At 41.8% G+C, this 20,394-nt stretch overlaps 2 protein-coding genes across 3 annotated transcripts in view; one reads left to right on the top strand and one right to left on the bottom strand.

The window, feature by feature from the left end:
* Nucleotides 1–20,394, bottom strand: part of Rgl1 (ral guanine nucleotide dissociation stimulator like 1) — a 238,338-nt gene that overhangs the window by 211,288 nt on the left and 6,656 nt on the right. The gene's annotated exons all lie outside the window — the stretch shown is intronic.
* On the top strand, nucleotides 10,900–17,381 carry Apobec4 (apolipoprotein B mRNA editing enzyme catalytic polypeptide like 4). Its single transcript, XM_028775721.1, has 2 exons — nucleotides 10,900–11,118; nucleotides 16,061–17,381. The coding sequence occupies exon 2, from the start codon at nucleotides 16,091–16,093 to the stop codon at nucleotides 17,243–17,245; it is 1,155 nt and encodes a 384-aa protein (XP_028631554.1). The 5' UTR covers nucleotides 10,900–11,118; nucleotides 16,061–16,090; the 3' UTR covers nucleotides 17,246–17,381.

The raw sequence follows: 20,394 nt of genomic DNA on the forward strand, positions 1-20,394 counted from the left end.
CTAGGAAACCAAGCACATCAGGTCAAGCACGTCCACACTTGCTTCAGCCAGGTGTCAGCAATATGTGATGACAACTCAGGCTGGGGCCAAAAGAGCACAGTTACTTCACAACAGCACTTCTAGTAAACAGAGCAGCCTAGCTTGCTAGATGAAATATAACAAAGGTTCTAAATGTACAAATGAGCCAACAGGGAAGTAAAAAAATTCTAAAATCAAGAACAGCAAAATTTTAGAATCAAGAACATGGAATAGTATAAGTAAATATTGCACCGATAGTAATATTTGGGCCATCTAGAAGGTATTTGTTGGTAGAGATAACCAAGAAGATAAGAGGATACTTTGTTTTGTTTTGTGTTGTGTTTGTCTTGAAACAAAGACAAAAGTTTAATATCTAAGAAAAGGTATGAATATTGGTTTGGGATTCAAACATGCATATTACTAAGCACAAATAATGTTAAGTCGTAACTGCCCCCACCTTATTTAACACAATTGACACCACGATCGAAGTACCTCAGGCCTTGGAACCCATCGTGTAGACAACACCACCTGCCAAGAGCAAGAATAAAGGCGTAATCCATCAAAGTCGGTAGTTCTGGGAAAGTCTGTAAATGCACTGACCTTGCTTTTTGGCGTCTATAGTTCAGCTTCTGGCTAACTGTTCTTGATAACTAATGTGTGTTAACCAAGAATGTGGGTTTTGTGCCTGAAAGCCACCCTGAGACAAGCTCAAGGCAGCACTTAGATTCTAAACACCCAATGTTGTTGATGACTAGCTAATAAAGACTTTCTATTGGCTTGAACCCAATCTTTTCTGGTGGGTGCCTCTCAACAAAGCCATGTAAGTTCAAAAATAATTCATGTAACCCATCACATCAACAGTCTATAGAAAAACCATTTGCGCATATCAACAACTGCATAAAAAACATAAATCCAACACTACACACTCACACTACACACTCGTGATTTAAATTTTAAAAACAGTGAAGCTGGAGAAATAGCTCAGTAGTTAAGAGCACTGTCCACTCAGGCAGAGAACTTGGACTTGAGTCTCAGCAACCAAAATGATGGCTCGCAGCCATCCCCAGCTCCCGGTCCGAGGAATCTGATACATTCTTCTGACCTCCACGGGTACCAAGAATGCACATATGGACTACATAGATACTAAGCCTAAAACTAAGTTTTAAAAAGCGCTCTGAAAACTAGGAACAAAGAGGAACTTCCTCAACTTGGTAAGGAACATCTACAGAAACCTATAGCAAATATCATACTTTGTGGTGAGAAACTCAGAGCATTCTCAGTAAGATCAAGATGTCTTCCCTTGCCACCACTCTTTAGGATTACATTAGAAATCCAAGCTAATGTGATATAACAAATAAGTAATATAAAACGTATAGGGAATGGGGAAGAAGTAATAAAACCGTCTTTGTTTATATAACTATGTTAGTTAGGGTTACTACTTATGTCAGTTACCAGTTATGTTAGCTAGGGTTACTAGTGCTGTGATGAAACACCATGGCCAAAAAGCATGCTGGGGAGGAAAGGGTGTATTTGGCTCACTCTGTATCATAGTCCATCACCTAAGGAAGTCAGGCCAGGAACTCAAGCAGGGCTGGAGCCTGAGGGCAGGAACTGATGCAAAGGCCACAGAAGCTTAATGCCTTACTCATCATGGCTTGCTCAGCCTCCTTTCTTCTAGAACCCAGGAGCCCATGGCACCATTCACAGTGGGCTGGGCCCTTTCCCCATCAGCCACTAACTATGAAATTCCCTTATAGCCAGTTATTATGGAGGCATTTCCTCAATAGAAGTTACCCCCTTCAAATAATTCTAGTTGTGTCAAATTCACATAAAACTAGCCAGCACAATAACATAACTATGCATGTAGAGAATCCACAATAATTTAAAAAGATTCTGAAAACAACAAATGATACATAAGCTAAAGGATAAGAAGTTAATATACAGAAGCCAGTTTCTCCCCTAAATATATATCAGCAACAAAATACAGAAATTAAGGCACATTAGTTTCCCTATAAATGAAATAGCTATATCAAATCTGATAAAGTTTATACAAGATCTATATGAAGAAAGCTAACTCTGATGAAGGATACTAAGAGAACTAGTAAGTGTTGAGACACTGCATGCTCATGAATAAGAAAATTTGCTCACTGTTGTCAGCTGTCAGTTCTTCCCAGTCTGCTCTATAGAGTCCATGAAATCCCAATCTAAATCCCAGGAAGTGGCTTTGCAGGTGTTGGCAAACTCACTCAAAAGTCTGAATGGAGGCTGGTGAGATGGCTCTGTGAGTAATGGTAATCGCTACCAAACATGACAGCTGAGTTTGGTTCCCTGGACCCATGTGGTGGAAAGAGCGAACTGATTCCTGCAAGTTGTCCTCTGACCTCTGTGCATACCAATACACATGCATACACAAAATGAAATGTCTAAGTTTGCATGGAAAGTTAAAAGACCAAATAGCTAACTCCATACCAAAATAAATGAAAGAAATCAGAGGATTGACACTCTCCAACTTGGGAAACCTGCTACTGAGTTGCTGAGGTCAGTACCAAATGTGAAATGAATACAAACTATATCAGTAATGTAAACAATTAGCTGCACTGTGGTGACACTGCTGGTCAAACATGTTTCCTGATACAACAGTTAACCATCCAATCTGTACCGACTGACTTTAATAACCACACAGTCACAGTTATGATTGGTAGACAGCCATACACTTGGGCTTTTTGATACTGCAGGGCAAGAGGCATGAGACAGATTATGGCAGCTGTGTCATATAAAAACAGATGTATTCTAGCCTGTGTGTCATCGACTGCCTGAGACAACTCACTACTGTCCAAGGATACTACTGTTGGCACACTGGCTGAAGGCAAGGGAAAGTCACCCCTGACTCCAGAGACTGCTCAAACGTTGGCCAGTGGTGTGAACCCTGTCACACAGAAGGCCTGGAGAATGGAGTTGTCAAAGCCCTATTGGCTATCCTACATCTTCCTGAACAAAGAAGAGCTTCAGATGAGTTAAACAAGTCTTTTTGCAAGTCAGTGTGAGGAGTGTTAGTCTGGTCCATCCCTCCCCCAAGTTCCCCCAGTCCCCCAATCCCCCCAGTGCCCCAGTCCCCAGTCCCCCAGCCCCACTTACTTCCTCATACAGTGATAACAACACAGAGGGAAATCTGTGCACTGATAATGAGAGATGCTGGGAATCCATTTCAAGTTCTGTTTCAAACAAGCAATAAATGGAGCAAAGATAGTCTTTTCAACAAACAGTCCTGAAATGGAGTATCAACAGGATTGTTAAAAATGCATCAAGACAAAGATCTTAAGCGTATAGCAGAAGTCAGTGTAGATACAAAACTATGACATTCTGAGAAGACAACACAGGATAAAATGTAGGTAACCCTGGAAACAATGAGAATGTTATGAATACAGCATTGAAGGCACAATCCATAAAAGAAATGATTGTTAAGTTAGATATCAATAAAACAGTGAAACTTAAAACGTTTGCTCTAGAAAAGTCAACATAAGAGAATGAGGATACAAGCCAAAGAATAGGAAAAAGTATGAGCAAGACACATACCACAAAGAACTGCTATCCACAAAATAGGAAGAACTCTTAAAGTCTAACAAGAAAATGAACACAAGGTCCAGACAGACACCTTGCTATAGAAGATATGCAGACTCAAAGGAGCATATGGACAAATGTCCACTGTCTTTTGATAATAGGGAAAATCACATGAAAACATCAATAAAATGCATCTATTAAGAGGCAAGATCCAGGACTGGAGAGATGGCTCAGTGGTTAAGAGCATGGACTGCTGCTCTTCCAGAGGCCCTAAGTTCAACTTCCAGCAACCACACGGTGGCTCACAACCATGCCACCGTCTGGTGTGTCTAAAGATGGCAACAGTGTACTCACATACATAAATTAAATAAATATATTTTTTAAAAAGAGGCAAAATCCAAAGCACTGACATCAAATACTGGTAAGAACGTGGGACAAGAGCTCATGTTTGGTGCTGGTACACCTGCAGAAACATCCAGCCAGGCAGAAGATGTGGTAATTACTTATTAAATTAAACGAAGTTAGCCAATGTTAATGATGCATGCCTTGATCCCAGCACTCAAGAGGCAGAGGCAAATGGATCTCTCAGTTAGAGGACAGCCTTGTCTACAGAACAAGCTCCAGGACAGCCAGGACTACACACCAAGAAACCCTGTCTCAAAACAAAACAACAAAACAAAGAATACTTATTGCTATGGCAGAGGACCTGGGTTCAGTTCCTAGCACTATATGGCAATTCATAGCCATCTGTAACTCCATTACCAGGAGATTTTTCACCCTCTTCTGGCTTCCATGGGCACTAGGTACACAGTACACATATATACATGTAGGCAAACTCTCTCTCTCTCTCTCTCTCTCCCCGCCCCCCTCACTCTCTCTCTCTCTCTCTCTCTCTCTCACACACACACACACACACACACACACACACACACACACACAAAGAAAACCTAAATCTCTGTTAAAATGTAAAGTATTACCACATGGCCATCAGCAATGCCCCCTCGTATTTACCTAAAGGAATAGAAATCTTACATCCTCAGAAGCCTGCATAAGGAAAGTTAGAGCAGCTTTACTCAAAACTACACCAAATTAGAAGCAACCAAGATGTCCTTCTGTTTAAGAATGGACAAACTGGGCAATCAGGATGATTATTATTTAGCACAAACAAAAGAAGTATCAAGATGCGGAACCCCAAAGATACATTAAGTGAAAAAAGCCATCTGGAATCTATAGTATGATCCCAACTATATAATATTCTAGAAAGGGAAAAGAACTCAGAGACAGAAAAAGAGAAGCAGTTACCACAGCAGTTACCGTAGTGGTTAGCAGTGTTTAGAGAAGAAAGGTTGCATAACCAATGCACAAAACACTGTCAGGCCCAGGGTCATTATTTGGTTTTATAGGCTTGGTGTGTGGGGGCAACACATAGGATCCCATCCAGGGCTTGGTACATACTGGGAAGGCCCTCTATCAGCTACAAGCCAACCTAACTTGCTGCTGTTGCTTACTGTTTTGTTTTGTTTCTGTTTTTTTGCTTTCTCAAGACAGATTCTCACTATGTAGCCCTGGCTGTCCTAGAATTCACTATGTATACTAAGCTGGCCTTGAACTCACAGAAACCTACCTGCCTCTGCTTCCTGAGTGCTAGAATTAAAAGTGTGCACCACTACACCAAGCTTTCTAACTTCTCAAAGATAGATAGTTGGCAGGCAGATTTTCCCCTATGTATAGAATCTTCATCAGAATACTAATATTTCCAAGGAAGCAGGAAATAGAAAATATGGCCTGTTTTTCAGCAGCAGATGAAAAGACAAAATAAATATGAAGATTTGGAAAAATATACTTTGTCATGTTGCACAATTTAATAATTACCAATAGAGCAGATAATGACTTACTTTGACAAAGCACATCAGCAAAAAGTGATTATCAGATAGTTAATAAAATTCATAAAATATTTTAGTATTGTATTCTGTACAATAAAGGACCAGTGTATAGAATATTTGTTGAAACCTCACCATCACTTTTATTAACATAAGATTTAAATTCAATGGATGTGGTTGGAATAAAGTGTTAGGAAAGGCCATGGATAAAGGACTGGTGATGAATTTTGAGAGCACACCTTGGTTCCATTTCAAACGAATGTTTAGAATTGGTACCCTTAGCTCATGTGACTGGTATCCTTAGCTCATGAGATTGTTCTAAAATGTCTTCCTGTATGTCCATCAACACACCTCTTTGACTGGTTTTCTTCATTATTGATGCTTTTCAACAAAAACATGATAGGTTAGTTAATTTATCCTCTAACTAGTGTTGACACCGACTCAACACAGACTAAGCAGATAAAGCAAACCTGTTGGTCATAATAAAGACTTTGAAAATGAACACGCTAATACAAAGTGTTTACAAAATATGTGTACACAGAACAGTAAATGCACAGTTTATGGACCAGACAGACATCACAGCAGATTAAAACTGCAAACAGTAGAGCAAACCTGCAGACCCCAGGTCAATTCCCAGCACGTTACAGATGCAATGTTCCACATCTGTAGTCCTACATCTCTATTTTGAGATGAGAGGTGGAGACAGGAGACTCACACAGAAGCTTGTCAGCCAGCTAGCCTGGACCACGAATCTAGAGACCCTGATGAAACACAGGAGAGAGCCCACTACCATCTAACGACTGCCCTCTGACCTCCACACCAATCATCACGTGCATCACGTGCACGTGCACTCACACTCACACACTCACACAACTTTTTAAAACATACATATTTCTACTCCATAAGTTTGATGAGATCACAGTGATTCTCAATGTTAACTAACAATGTACATACTTTCAGTAATCGATGTGTATTATTTTTGTAATTCTATGCCTTTTTCTATTCTATTCTTCTACTTCAAAGACAATTCTTTTCTTTGTTCTGTTGGTATTTACACAATGGAAGACATACAGACCAATAAAAATATAGAGACCCAAAATAAACTTCCAGATACATGGTCACATGATTTTTAGCAAGGGTACTACAACACAACAGTGGGAAGTGCTACTCCAGGCAACAAATGTTACTGGGAAAACTGGATTATCCACAAGCTACTGGCTGAAATTGGAGCTCTGTCCCACACTACACACACACACATACACACACACACAATCTTAAAATGGATTAAAGATCTAGCTACTGGGACTAAAACTCCTGGGAGAAACCTAGGGTATAGTCTTTACCACATAGGTCTTGGTGACCATTTCTCAGCTACAACAACAAAAGTACACACAAGGAGGGCAAAGCCAGGGCTGGGCACATGGTTTCAAGGCAAAGGGTTCACCTGGCACACCCATGGCTGTGGGTTCGATTCTCAGTGGCAGAAAAAGCAAAAACAGACAAGCATTCTGTTTATATTTATTAAGCACTCATTTTTTCTTTTAAATGTAAAGATGGGATGGACTGATTGTAGAAAAATGGACTTATGTTTTATCTGCCATTTTGTTCTTTCATAAAGTGTGTTACATTCAAGAATGATTGTGTTTTAGATCTAGTTTAGTCGTATTTATGATTACAATTTTAAGTGAGTCCTGACAGTCTGAGGCCTTCTTGGAGCCTACCATGCAGAGGTCACAGTGGCACCTTTCCCTACACCCCCCTTTCCTTCAGGGAAAGTCACCTTTAATCTGGAGCATTTGCTGCTGTTTCCTTGACCATGAGAGAAATCCACAAGGAAGAATTCTAAAGTGTGGTTAAGAAAAGGCAAGCAAACAGTCCCAGAGTTTGGACTGTGCTGCCACCCTGTGGGCATTTTATCTACAAATTCGAATGAGAAGATCCATCTTTTTGCTCCTCATCCCACCCCACTTTGAGATAAGGTCTTGTGTAGCCCAGGTCAACCTAGGACTGCCTATATAAACCAATGACAATCCTGAACTTCTCCTGATCCTCTTGTCTTTGTGTTCCTAGTGCTGGGGTCACAGGCCTGTGCCACCATGCCCAGCATCTTGTCTTTTCTGCCTTCCTCTCCTTCCTGCCCACCTTCTTTTTTCTCTTTTCCATCAAACTACCTGGCAAGCTCCCCAATGCCTCCTGAGTCCTCTACCTTTCTTCACCTCAGGCTTGCTTTTTAAACCCAGGTCCTGTTTCCCTGTGACTTAGTACTGCTACACAGACTTGAGTGTTGAGAGCATCTACCAAACTGCAACACAGAATAGATTATGTAATTAATCAAGTACAATGTACTCGAATAAAAGTTAATAACCCAAGCGATAAAATATAAATTACTCTGTCACCCAAAAAGAGCACCACTTCCTATGCAGCCTTTAGCAAGCACAGCCATCCTGGCTATATCCCAAATCAGGTTGCCAGATCACTGACTGAAATATCCAACTGAGTAAAGGTCTTTTTAAATGTAGATTTTATCATCTTCATTATAACTACATACTTTTATACAAATAATACACATAGTTCATCAGAATGGATATGAAACATGGGAGGTGGGCTGAGACAAAAGCTTCTCCCCTCTGGTAAGTATTTACTAGCAAAGTTCTTCAGAACTATGGGTAAAACTCTGTGTTGCTGTTGGTGGTAGTGGTGTTTGTTTGTTTCTTTTGGACAATAAAATTGTCTACTGATTCCTTAGAATCCACATAAAAGCCAAGTACAATAGCACAAGCATCTGCAATTCAGCGAGTCCTCTGAGACACTGGAAGCAGAGAAAGGGAAATCACAGAAAGCTCTGAGACCATCAAGTCTGGAGACAGTGGCAGTAAACAGTGAAGCCCTGTCTCAAGCAAGGTAGAAGGCCACACCCAAGGTTGTCCTCTGAAGATGCAAGAGCACCTGAACACTCACTCATGCAGGGAAGGGGAAGGCTGGGAAGAGGGAGGAGGGGAGAGAGGAGAGGACACCTTTTCAGCAGTTCCCAAAGTCTGGGAAGCGAAAGGAAAGGAGCATACTGAGGAGACTGATAAGTGCAGGGTCCAACGAGATGGAAGGACAACCTCTAACGTTCTACAGCTAACTGTGTGCTGCAAAAGTGTGTGAGGACTTTGAATGTTCCCAAAAACAAAGAAATAAGAGATATTTGAAGTGATGGTTTATATATGACTGGCCCAGGAAGGAACAGTATTAGGAGGCGTAGCCTTGTTGGAATAGGTGTGTCATTGTGGACGTGGGCTTTAATATCCTAGTCCTAGCTGCCTGGAAGCCAGTATTCTGCTAGCAGCCTTCAGATGAAGATGTAGAACTCTCAGCACTCCTGCACCATGCCTGCCTGGATGCTGCCATGTTCCTGCCTTGATGATAATGGATGAACCTCTGAACCTGTAAGCCAGCCCCAATTAAATGTTGTCCTTATAAGAGTTGCCTTGGTCATGGTGTCTGTTCACAGCAGTAAAACCCTACCTAAGACAGATGATTATACAAATTAGCCTAATCATTACACATAAGTATGTTCCATTGTTAGGTGATAATTAGAATTTTAATATATATTTTTAATATAATTGAGCTTTCTAAAATCACCCAAATATACAACTGAATATTACACAGCATGTGTTTGCTGCTTCTTCTGGTTTAGCATTCTTTAAGACATGATTTAGTGAGTATTCAACCCACCACTGACGTTGCATGCCACACATGGGATGACCATCCAGAGTCTGTGGGCCTTGTTTCCTCCTTCCTAGCTTTACTGGACCAAAAAAGCAAAACTTTTTTTTATTATTATTATATAAGTATCTCAACAGCTTTCTAAAATTAGCACTTTTTAAAGCAATTTTTATAGTTTCTAAAAAACTTTAGATTTACTTAAAAAATAGATAAGGTCCTACTATATAGCCCTGTCTAGCCTGGGACTCAATACAAAGCTAGTCCCAAACTCACAGAGATCTGCCAAACTTTACCCCATTCCCCAACTGCTGGGAATAAAGGCATATACACCACACACAATTTGTTTATATAATACTGTATAGTGGGGTATCACTGTTAGAACTAAGCAACAGATTAGCTATGAGAATCAGCTTTCAGACATTTGTAAATTCAGTGAGGAGATGTTCTGGACCCATCAGCAAAAACAAAAAGGGTGTGATTCAGGCAAAAGGTTCGGTAGGATGAGATGGAAAAGCGCATGTGCCACAGAAACCAGGCAAGGAAAGCAACTGAATATCATTAGCTGAGAACTGACTAGTGCACAAGAGACCCTGGGAAAACACAGAACCTGAGAGAACACAGCCAGCCTCCAAGGAGCCCCATGGCTGGGAGAGGGCTGCTGACAATGGCCACTGGAGTCTGACAATGGAAGCACCTGACAAATAACACCAAAACCAGCAGACTGGGGGTGGGGGTGGGGTCTTCTGGGACCCCATTCTCCCTGAGGAATCAATCAGAGCTTATGCTTTAAAGCTGTTCACTGTAACTAACAGAATACACATCGAGTCCGCACTTACTCATCCAAGGAGCCTGAGGAAGAAGAAGGGAATAGGAGCACGAGGGATCACAACTGTGTCTTAGTGTCTGAGAGACAGTGAACAGGAGATGAGGCCAGAGAGAGAGAGAGAGAGTGAAAGATGAAGAGAGAAAGGCCAGACCACACCAAAAGCAATGCTTGTCTTAACAGGAAGGAAGCCACACATACAGGTAGCATGAGTTTCCCAGGGAACTTCTTAGAGGATGGAAAGTGCTATCTATCACTTTCCATAACTTGTATTTAGACAGAATCAAACACTCCCCTTTGGGGCTGGAAAGATGGCTCAGCGGTTAAAAGCACTTGTTGCCCTTGCATAGGACCTGGGTTCTATTCCCACCATCAATATGGTGGCTTGCAACAGTTTGTAACTCCAGTTCCAGGAGTTCAGACATACTCTTCTGGTTTCCTCAGATACTGCACTCATATACAAACAAGCAGAGCAAAACTCATACAAAATAAATCTTTTTTAAAAATGTTACCCAGAAAAAAAAAGGTCCCTTTGTGGACTAAGGGTCTGTTTATCCAAACTTGCTCTCCTGCTGAAGTCAAAAGGCAGATCTCCCTGGCTACGGCAAAGACAATAGAGTCCCAAACCTTGTCCACACACTAAGCCTGGATTCTGTTCTACTTGGGAGAGAAGACGCTGAGAAGAGGGCCTGAGGTTTTATTCTTACAGTCATCAGGAAAAAAATTCAATGCATGTACTTAAACAGACATGGCCCTTTTATCCAGGCTGGAATAAGTAAGCAGACATGTATATTTTCATCTTCGGAACAGGTGGTATGATATGCAAATAAAGTAATAAGTGTCAGAGCCGTATCCTAGCAGTAGCTACTTTCTAAACGTTACCATGGCACCAATTCAACAGTGTTCTTAGAGGCAGCCACACCTCAGCAAGGACTAACTTGGGCCAGAAAAATTAAAAGAACTAATCAAAACAGCAAAGGAGTCCTGCTGTGGTATCAGAGGTGAGTCTTGATGGCACAGGTGCCCTCTGAATCTACATGAAACAAGGCATGGGACTTTAAGGAGACAAAGAACATGGACCAGTGCCTCTAACACCTGCAGTGTGATCCAAGCCTGGAGACAAAGATGGTAATTATAACTGCTAACAGTTGTTTTTAGCTCTGAGCAGATTGCACGCGGATTTGGAAGGGCAAACTCCATTCTCCAACTACTCCAGTGCGAACTGTGCCTTAGCAGCGTTCCCCAGACCCCAGCTAGCTGAAGCAGGAGCAGTCTGTCTTCACTGTATGTTCGTTTGTGTTAAATGGAGGAAGTGTGTCCTCCCTCAGCCACAGTCCAGGGCCACTCACCACTGGCTATGAAAGAAAGTCCTTCAGCAAGCTGCGCTCCCCATATCTCCCATGCTTACTATCAACGAATCTGCTCTTCAGAGGACAACATATATATACCAGACACAGGCAAAGCAGATGGGGGGTTGGGGCAGTAGTGACACAAGTAGCCAGGGACACAAGTCAAAACCCACTTGGCTTGTGAGCCAATCCAGGCTGCTGAGGTAGCCCTGAGCCACCTGGATAGGAAAGAGAGAGACAGATAATAAAAATTACCAACATGAGAGTAACCAATAACAAATTCATACAATGAACCTTGAGTTCTATAAAAGCTTAAAGGGAATGGCACTCTCTCCTTCAGAGCAGGCTGGCAAAAGGGCAACCCAGAAAGACTCTAGAAAAAGAGAAGATTCCCGTAGAGAGCTTCAGATAGTTGTCACAGAGAAAAACAAGACTCCAGAGTCCCTTCATTTATACCAAAGCCATTGGTCATGAAGATCGCCTTTCAGACAGTAATGCACTGTCTGCCTAAGGCTGCAGAGGGGAGAAATAACAGGCAGGAGAAGGGTAAAAATAACGGTATCTTGGGAAAGTAATCGGGAATTTCACTAAGGACCTCTTGCTTTCCTAATGACAGTTATAGGTCACCATATTCTTAGTTCCACACATCAGCTTAAAAAATAATAATGAAGGCAGAAAAGGCCCTCATGGTACTTTTCCTATCATTTATGGAACAAAACACTGATACGTCAAGAGAAAACTTCACCTGTATCAGTTTATCTTCTGATTGCTGGTGGCATCGCTATCCTCCAGTCTGTCCTAAGTGTATGTGTGTGTGCTCAGCGTGCCCATGTATGTGCCTGTACACACTGTGTGAGCATGTGGTGGGGTGCATGTGCATCTGTGTGTACAAGAATGTGGAGGCCAGAGGCTGACCTCTACTGTCATTCTCCATTGCTCTCTACCTTTATGTTTTGAGACAGGCGCTCTCACTGAACCTGGAGCCTGCCATTTTGGCTAGTCTGGCAGGCCATCTTGCTCCAGGATTCTCTCTTGTCTCCCTTGAGCTCCATGATTATCAATAGGCTGCCATGCTTTTATGTGGGTTCTGGAGATCCAAACCCCCAGTCCTCTCCTTTGCACAGCACACACACACATCATACACACACACACACAACAGAGGGAGCGAGGGAGGGAGGGAGGGAGGGAGGGAGGGAGGGAGGGAGGGAGGGAGAGAGCTAGCGCGCGCTATCTCTCTGGATCCCTGCTAGTCTTTCTGATGTGCTTGTTATACATACCACAAAACCGTCTTGTAAGCCTTTTTTTTTTTTCACTTGTATTGTGGCACTGCATAATTCTCTGGTAAACTGGGACTGTAACCGGGAGTCATGAGCTAAGTGTCACTCAGCGGTGAGCCATACGAAAGGCACAATACCAATACTTAAGGGTACAAAACTAGGCTTAGGCTTAACATGCTTTAATAGACTGAGTTTGGCTGAGGAGGTTCAGGGAGGACTGACGAGCAAGATTAGCAGGAAATAGTCTTAGGTTCCAAGAGATCTGTCCTTTGCCAAGGGCTAGAACCAGCTTCCCAGAGCAAAGCTATTCCAAGGATGAGGAAGCCTTGAAGGGATCCAGTTGCATCAGGATAATGCTGTCCTAAGGAGGAAGTTGAAGCCAACACTCAATCCTGGGGGTTAAAGTAACTTCAGAGATGAACAAAATCTCCAACATAGGCCAGCTGTGGCACACATCTTAAACTCCTACACTCAGGAGACAAAGGCAGGTAGACCTCGGCAAGTCCAAGGCTAGTGTGGTGTATAGAGCAGGTGCCAGACCAAGCTAGAGAGGAGCTACGCAGGAGACCTGATTAAAACAAACAGCAACTACAGTCTAAAGTCCCAGTGCCAGAGCTGCCACAGGGCCACTGGATAATGGCAGCGTAAACAAGGTCATACCCTACCCTGGGCCACACTAAAGTTTATAAATGTTTGCCACTCAGGACATGATTCCCAAAGGAAATTCACAGGTTTCATCTGATAAGGTAAAACAGTGTTTGAGCTTATTTGAACTTTGAAGTCAGACTGCTGGAGAAATAGCTCACCGGGTAAAGTGCTTGCTGGAACCCTCAAGACTTAATGTGTAAAGTCATAGAGGTAAACCTGGGCCTTGGTGGAAGGCAAAGACAGTCATATCCCTGGGGAGTGTGGCTCGCCAACCCAGCAGAAGTTGTAGAAACTGCAAGCTCCAGGTGCAAGGAGAGAGCCTGCCTCAAAAAAATAAGATCAACAAAGAAGTGGGAAGGGGCCACACACCTTTAACTTCAGCACTCAGAAGGCAGAGACAGGTGGACCTCTAAGTTCGAGGCCAGCCTGGTCTACAGATCAAGTTCCAGGACAGCCAGGGCTACACAAAGAAACCCTATCTCAGAGAACCAAGAAAGACAGACAGACAGACAGACAGACAGACAGACTGACTGACTGACTTGCTTGACTTGCTTGCTTAACCTGGGGTACACATCTGCAATGTCCACTCACTACTCAGGAACTCAGGGGGCTGAGGCAGGAAGATTAAGAATTCAAGGTTAGGCTTGGCCACATAAGTTCAAGGCCAACAGGGACCACTTAATGATACTCTATAGCAAAATTTAAAATTAAAAAAAAAAAAATCTGGGTCCTGGAAAGATGATGGATGCCTACAGTCACAGCGTCTGGCAGCCAGGGGTTCAGGCAGTTCAAAGACCATCAGGAGTTCAGTCATTCTTGGCAACAGTCAGCTTCAAGGCCAGCCTGAGCCCCAGGAGATTTTGTTGCATATCTGCAACCAAAAAAAAAAAAACCTAGAATCTAAAAAAGGGTTGGGGATATAGCTCGATGGTAGCACGTCCCCAGTAACATTAGTGAACAATCAATAAATATTGTAAAAAGCATGAGAACTATTTAATCATGCTTAATGAAAAAGATTTTTCTTGGTACCACAGGAAAAATTAATCACAAAGTAAAAGCTCACTATCAGATAAACTGTAGAATTTAGTACAATTAAACATTTGGAGAATGCTCGAAGTATATTATATGCTTGCATGAAAATGGCCTTATATAACCCTGTGTAATAAAACAGAAAAATAAAATAAAAAATAAAACACAAACATAATCAAAAGCCCCTATATACTAGATAAAGTATTTTTAAAGATTTATTTTTATTTTATATGTACAAGTGTTTTGTCTACATGTATGTATATGCATCACATGTATGTCTGGTGCCCAAAGATGCCACATAATGGTATCAAACCCCCTGGAACTGGAGTTACAGTCGTGAGCCACCACATGGGTACTAGGAACTAATCCTGGGTCCTGTGGAAGCAAAGTAAGTACTCTTAATCACTGAGCCATCTCTGCACTCTTCATTTTTAAGAAATGACAGACATAAGATTCTTGATGCATAAAAAGCTCCTGAAAATCAATAAGGAAAACATTAGGTTAAAAGAAGATAAGGGATCAAGAATAGTTCATAGAAAAATAAGTTCTACAGACCAATAAGCAAGTGGGCTATGTCAAGGTGCACTAGAGAGAACAGGTATGCTTTACAACAGCCAAACGATAGCAGTGCACACTTTTCAAATGGGCAAATGTGGTGACAATGACTGACCACTGGGACTCAGTAAGGTTAATCAGCCTTTCTAGGAAAAAAGTTTCCAAGACAAAGTTAGCCTAAATCTAGACTAAATGAAAGGAATCAGACATAGAAATGACTTACTTATAAAAATATTCACCAAAATGATGTTAACATCTAAAAGAGGCAAGACTATGGATTTTTATAGTTATATAGTAAAATTATAAATAACCACGAACATTGCTTTTTGAAGTAATTAACAGAGGAAAATTATACCACCACTGCATTCTTGATTGGTGGACCTCGTTAGAGGGGGGTCCACAAGTTACTATAGTGGGAATAACATTATTGTTTCTTTAGCATATAGAAAAGTAGTGATTCCTTGAGCAAAACTGACCCAATGAGCTAATTCTAAAAGACAGCATCTTCAAGTTACTGCCAATGGTTTTCAGAAGCAGCTCATTTGCCTTTTGAAGACAGGCACACTTGGAACCCGTGTCCCGTATACCAGCTACTACCACATTCAGAGAAGAGTCAAAGGAAGAAATCATGAACAACAACAAAAAGCCTGCTTGCTTCTTTGGGCTTTCACCATGATGATATGGGACTTGGACTGTTGCCACTAAGAGCAAATGTTGGCTGAGTCATGTCTGGTTCACAGTAAAGCGTTTGACATTTATTATAAGTACGATCTTACTAACTCCCGAGACATCCTTATGAGTAGGTATTATGATCATCTGTGCAGACAAGGAAGCTGTAGCTCCAGAGGCTTCAGGACTTAGACCACTAAACTGGGAAGCAGAATAGCCCAGGCTTGAATGCAGGCAGTTTGTTTCTGGACCTTACTTTGTTAGCCCATTTGCTCTACAGATTTGGGATCTATGAAACAGGTAAAGCTGTATTCTGCATTTCTCTTTAGTCTTCCCAACAACCTACCAGAGCCTCAACAAGGAAAACTGAATTGTGAACTCTGTAATCGACTCATATGTCTCACCTTTAGGCTAAATTGCACTTTGATAGCAATCGTGCAATTGTGCTAGATTCCTTAAAGGAAACGAGAGCTTAGAAAATGGACGCACTGTCTTCAGTTTTCCCTGCTTTGGTTATACGTGTAATTTCTCTTCCTTGTTTAGATCTGCAGCTAGAAGATAATACAGTCAGCAATGGAGCCACTGTATGAGGAGTATCTAACCCAAGGTGGAACAATAGTCAAACCTTACTACTGGCTCAGCTTCTCTCTAAATTGCACTAACTGCCCTTACCACATTCGGACAGGCAAGGAAGCGAGAGTTCCCTACACAGAATTTCATCAGACTTTTGGATTCCCATGGTCAACATACCCTCAAACAAAACATCTCACATTTTATGAGCTGAGAAGTTCCTCTGAGGACCTGATACAGAAAGGCCTTGCTAGCAACTGCACCGGGAGTCACAACCACCCAGAGTCGATGCTATTCGAGAAGAATGGTTACCTTGACGCGGTCATATTCCATAACAGCAACATTAGACATATCATTCTGTATTCCAACAACTCTCCCTGTAACGAGGCTAAGCACTGCTGCATCAGCAAAATGTACAACTTCCTGATGAACTATCCAGAAGTTACCCTTAGTGTTTTCTTTTCTCAGCTCTATCATACTGAGAATCAATTTCCTACCTCAGCATGGAACCGTGAAGCTCTCCAGAGCCTGGCCAGCTTATGGCCCCAGGTCACTTTGAGTCCAATAAGTGGTGGCCTTTGGCATTCTATTCTTGAAAACTTTGTTAGTGATATCTCTGGATCGACTCTTCTGCAGCCCTTTACAGCTGGGAGAATCCTGGCTGACAGGTACAATGCTTACGAAATCAACTCCATCACAGGAGTCAGCCCTTATTTCATTGACGTTCTTCAGAGCCAGCAAAAAGAGAGTCAGAACGGAAAAGCCTGGGCAGCTTTGGAAAACTGCCCCTTAAACAATGCCGCTCCTGCACAGTGTCAACCCACCGAGAGTCAGGACTCCAGGACTCCTGACAGTTTCATGCTGGTGCCTTACAGAGATCTACCGCCAATCCATGAGGGTCCAAACCGACAGAAACTCAGGACCATGGTAAGGCACCTAAATATGCTTCAACTGTCATCCTTCAAGGTCAAAGACCTAAGGAAACCTCCGTCAGGCAGGCCAGTGGAGGAGGTGGAAGGCATGAAGGGGTCTGCAAGTAGACAAGAGGCAAATAAAAAGAATAAAAGCAAATGGAAGAGACAGGCTCTACTTATCAGGCCAAACATTACTGGAGAGGTAACAAAACAACTTGGAATTCTCTCTCCTAGGTCTATCTAAGATGGGAATAAACTGATGTTAAAAAAAAAACCCATCAGTGTCATAATCGACGCTATTTTCAACATAATCCAAAATTGTCATAATCAACTTTATCTCTCTTTCTGAAAGTAACAGCAGTAAAATAAAATGGTTTTTTGTTTTATTATTTATTTGTGTATGGGTGTTTTGCCTGTGCATCCTGTGCCTCTGGTCCTTGGGAGGGCAGAAGAGGACAACAGATCCCCTGAGACTGGAGTTACAGATGATCGGAAGTCACCATGTGGGTGCTGGGAATTGAACCCAGGTCCTCTGGAAGAGCAGCCAGTGCTGTTAACCAATAGGACATCCTTCCAGCCCCAAAATAAATGTTTTAAGGCAAAAAAGAGTGTTACTACTCTAGTCTACCCACATCATCCTTCCAAAAAGGACTAAATAGCTTCCTACATTGGTTTCAATATAAGAATACACCAAAATTAGAGACCGGCTGAGGTTCCTAGCATTACTGCCATCTCCTGGGCAAAGGGGGATTTTGCATTGATTGTTGACTACAAAAGAGTCTTAGATCTTTTTTTTTTTTCCTAAAGTGATTCAAAACTGTTTTGTGTGGGTAAAAGATCTTTTGCAAACTCATTACATATAGCTACAAAAATTGATTTTTTGAAACCTAGCCAGCTACTCCATTTAATCTGATTCTGAACACTCCCTCCAGAGTAGATCATAGAGGCAGAATGATGTGTGAGATCTTCAAGGGCATCCTCCATCGGTATTAAACTGAACTCCACTCCACTTGAGATGGCTTCCAAGGCTCTTTACTTCCTAACCCATCATGATAGCAATTTCCTATAGGGCACCCTAAATCAATCAAAGACTCGAGTGCATATTCATATTCTCTCTCTCTCTCTCTCTCTCCCTCTCTCCCTCTCTTCCTCCCTTCCTCTTCTCTCCCTCTCCTTTTCTCCCTCTTTCTTAATCTTCGACTTCTCCTGTGACATATAGCACAATATCCACTCAAAATGTAGGCAGCACGGTTGACTCTCCATCTCAATAAACCCACTGCTCACCAGCAGCCCTCTCCCTCTCTGGGTGGTGCCTGTTTCACCACTGTCAACAGGGTATCTTTGGTTGTGTCTGTTATTATTGTCCTTCTATTACAGCTCTCCATTGCAAATACATATGTATTCCTTTCCATTTTCTGATACTTCTATGCCAATATATATTTGTACATTCACTTAAATTCTTCAAAATATACTTCTTTTTTAAAATGTTCTTTGATTAACCCTCTGAGCCACTTAAATGAAATTCTCTGCCTGTCTATAATCCACACAGGCTGCTTCGTTTCTCTTTTGAAAATATGTAAATACATACTATAGGAAAAGTGCATTCATATGCAAATTCCTACTACATTTTCATATACACAGCCAAAGCTGACTCTATAAAATCTCTATATAAAGTCATGCTACCTTAATAAGGTAATATGCTAACACTAACATTAAATTCCATCATATTCCATGAAGGGGGAGGAAGAGAAAAAAACGGTCTTAATTGTGATTAAAATAAACATGAAAAAATTTTTAAAGAAAATGTCTGTCTTTAGACTGTAGATTTTGGTCAAAGTAATGGAATATAATTTTATCACAGGTATATAGTAATTATTATTTAAAGACATGCATTGAAGTTTATTATTAAATTATGAAACCCTATGTCCATACATTGGAATGTTATGTTTGGGGAAAAATACAGCAATATAATGAATTTGGCATTTCTTATTATGAATAAAGCCAGTGGCTGAGAATCTAACTCCATTAGTATGTGCCTAACAATAGCAAGGCCCTGGATTTGAGTCGCTAGCACTTCCCCTGACAAATTAAAAAGATAAAATCATTGCCACAAAACCAGTCTTCACAGTGGTGAAGGAGACCACAGCATCCCTCAGGTTACAAAGTGTAGAGTCTGACTCTATGAATTTGGATTTCGTGGGTATATAACAAGAGAGGCAATGTTGACACTATAGGAAAAAGAGGTGTCCTTGATCACTACATTTTTGTACTAATTAGAGAGGCCTGCAACTCAGAAAAGGAAGGAAGGCAAATGACAGCTTACAAGTTCAAGCCAATACTATAAAGAAGAAAATATACAGCCTTAGCCACATATGGGCTACACTGATTGTTTAGTTGTTTGGTTTTTTTCGAGACAGGGTTTCTCTGTGTAGCCCTGGCTGTCCTGGAACTCAATCTGTAGGTCTCTGTCCTCAAACTCAGAGATCCATCTGTCTTTGCCTCTCTGCCTCTCTCCCCTCCTCTTCTCTTCTCTTCTCTTCTCTTCTCTTCTCTTCTCTTCTCTTCTCTTCTCTTCTCTTCTCTTTTCTTCTCTTCTCTTCTCTTCTCTTCTCTTCTCTTCTCTCTCTCTCTCTCTCTCTCTCTCTCTCTCTCTCTCTCTCTCTCCTTCTCTCTCTCTCTCTCCTTCTCTCTCCCCCTCCCAAGTGCTGGGATTAAAGACATGTGATAACACCACATTGAGACCTTTTCTAAAACAGAAAAAAAAGTAATTTAAAGTAATCTATTCATCTGTAAAACCAGGAGTAAGAGCAGGAATAGTCTTGAAATCCTGATATCCCCACCTCCACCTCCCATGCATTGGGATTAAGACATGTACCTCCACACCCCGTTTCTGGGGTACTCAATATTAAACTCAGGGCCTTGTGCATCCCAAGCAAGCATTCTCCCAATTCAGCTACATTCCTGATTTAACTCATCTTTAAGGAACTTTTGAACATTACTTGCTTTAAGAAAATATACAACAGCCGGGCGGTGGTGGCGCACGCCTTTAATCCCAGCACTCGGGGGGCAGAGGCAGGCAGATTTCTGAGTTTGGGACCAGCCCAGAAAGAAAGAAAGAAAGAAAGAAAGAAAGAAAGAAAGAAAGAAAGAAAGAAAGAAAGAAAGAAAGAGAGAGGGAGGGGGAGGGAGGGAGGGAGGAAAATATACAACAAAGCAATGTTTCCAAGGAGTGAGTTCTTAGACACAGTGCCATCTCGCTCACTCAATGCACAGAGGGTTCCTGGTCATGTATGGCTGTATGGCTAGACCAGAGATTGGGGGAGGGGGGAGAAAAGGAGGGAGGGAGAGAGAAAAAAAGGGAGGGAGGAAGGGAGGGAAGGAGGGAGGGAGGGA

The sequence above is a fragment of the Grammomys surdaster genome, unplaced genomic scaffold (assembly GCF_004785775.1).
Source record: "Grammomys surdaster isolate TR1022 unplaced genomic scaffold, NIH_TR_1.0 259, whole genome shotgun sequence".
Taxonomy (NCBI): domain Eukaryota; kingdom Metazoa; phylum Chordata; class Mammalia; order Rodentia; family Muridae; genus Grammomys; species Grammomys surdaster.

Excerpts from the sequence above, each read along its gene's own strand:
- Apobec4 (XM_028775721.1), top strand. The coding sequence starts at position 16,091 with ATGGAGCCACTGTATGAGGAGTATCTAACCCAAGGTGGAACAATAGTC.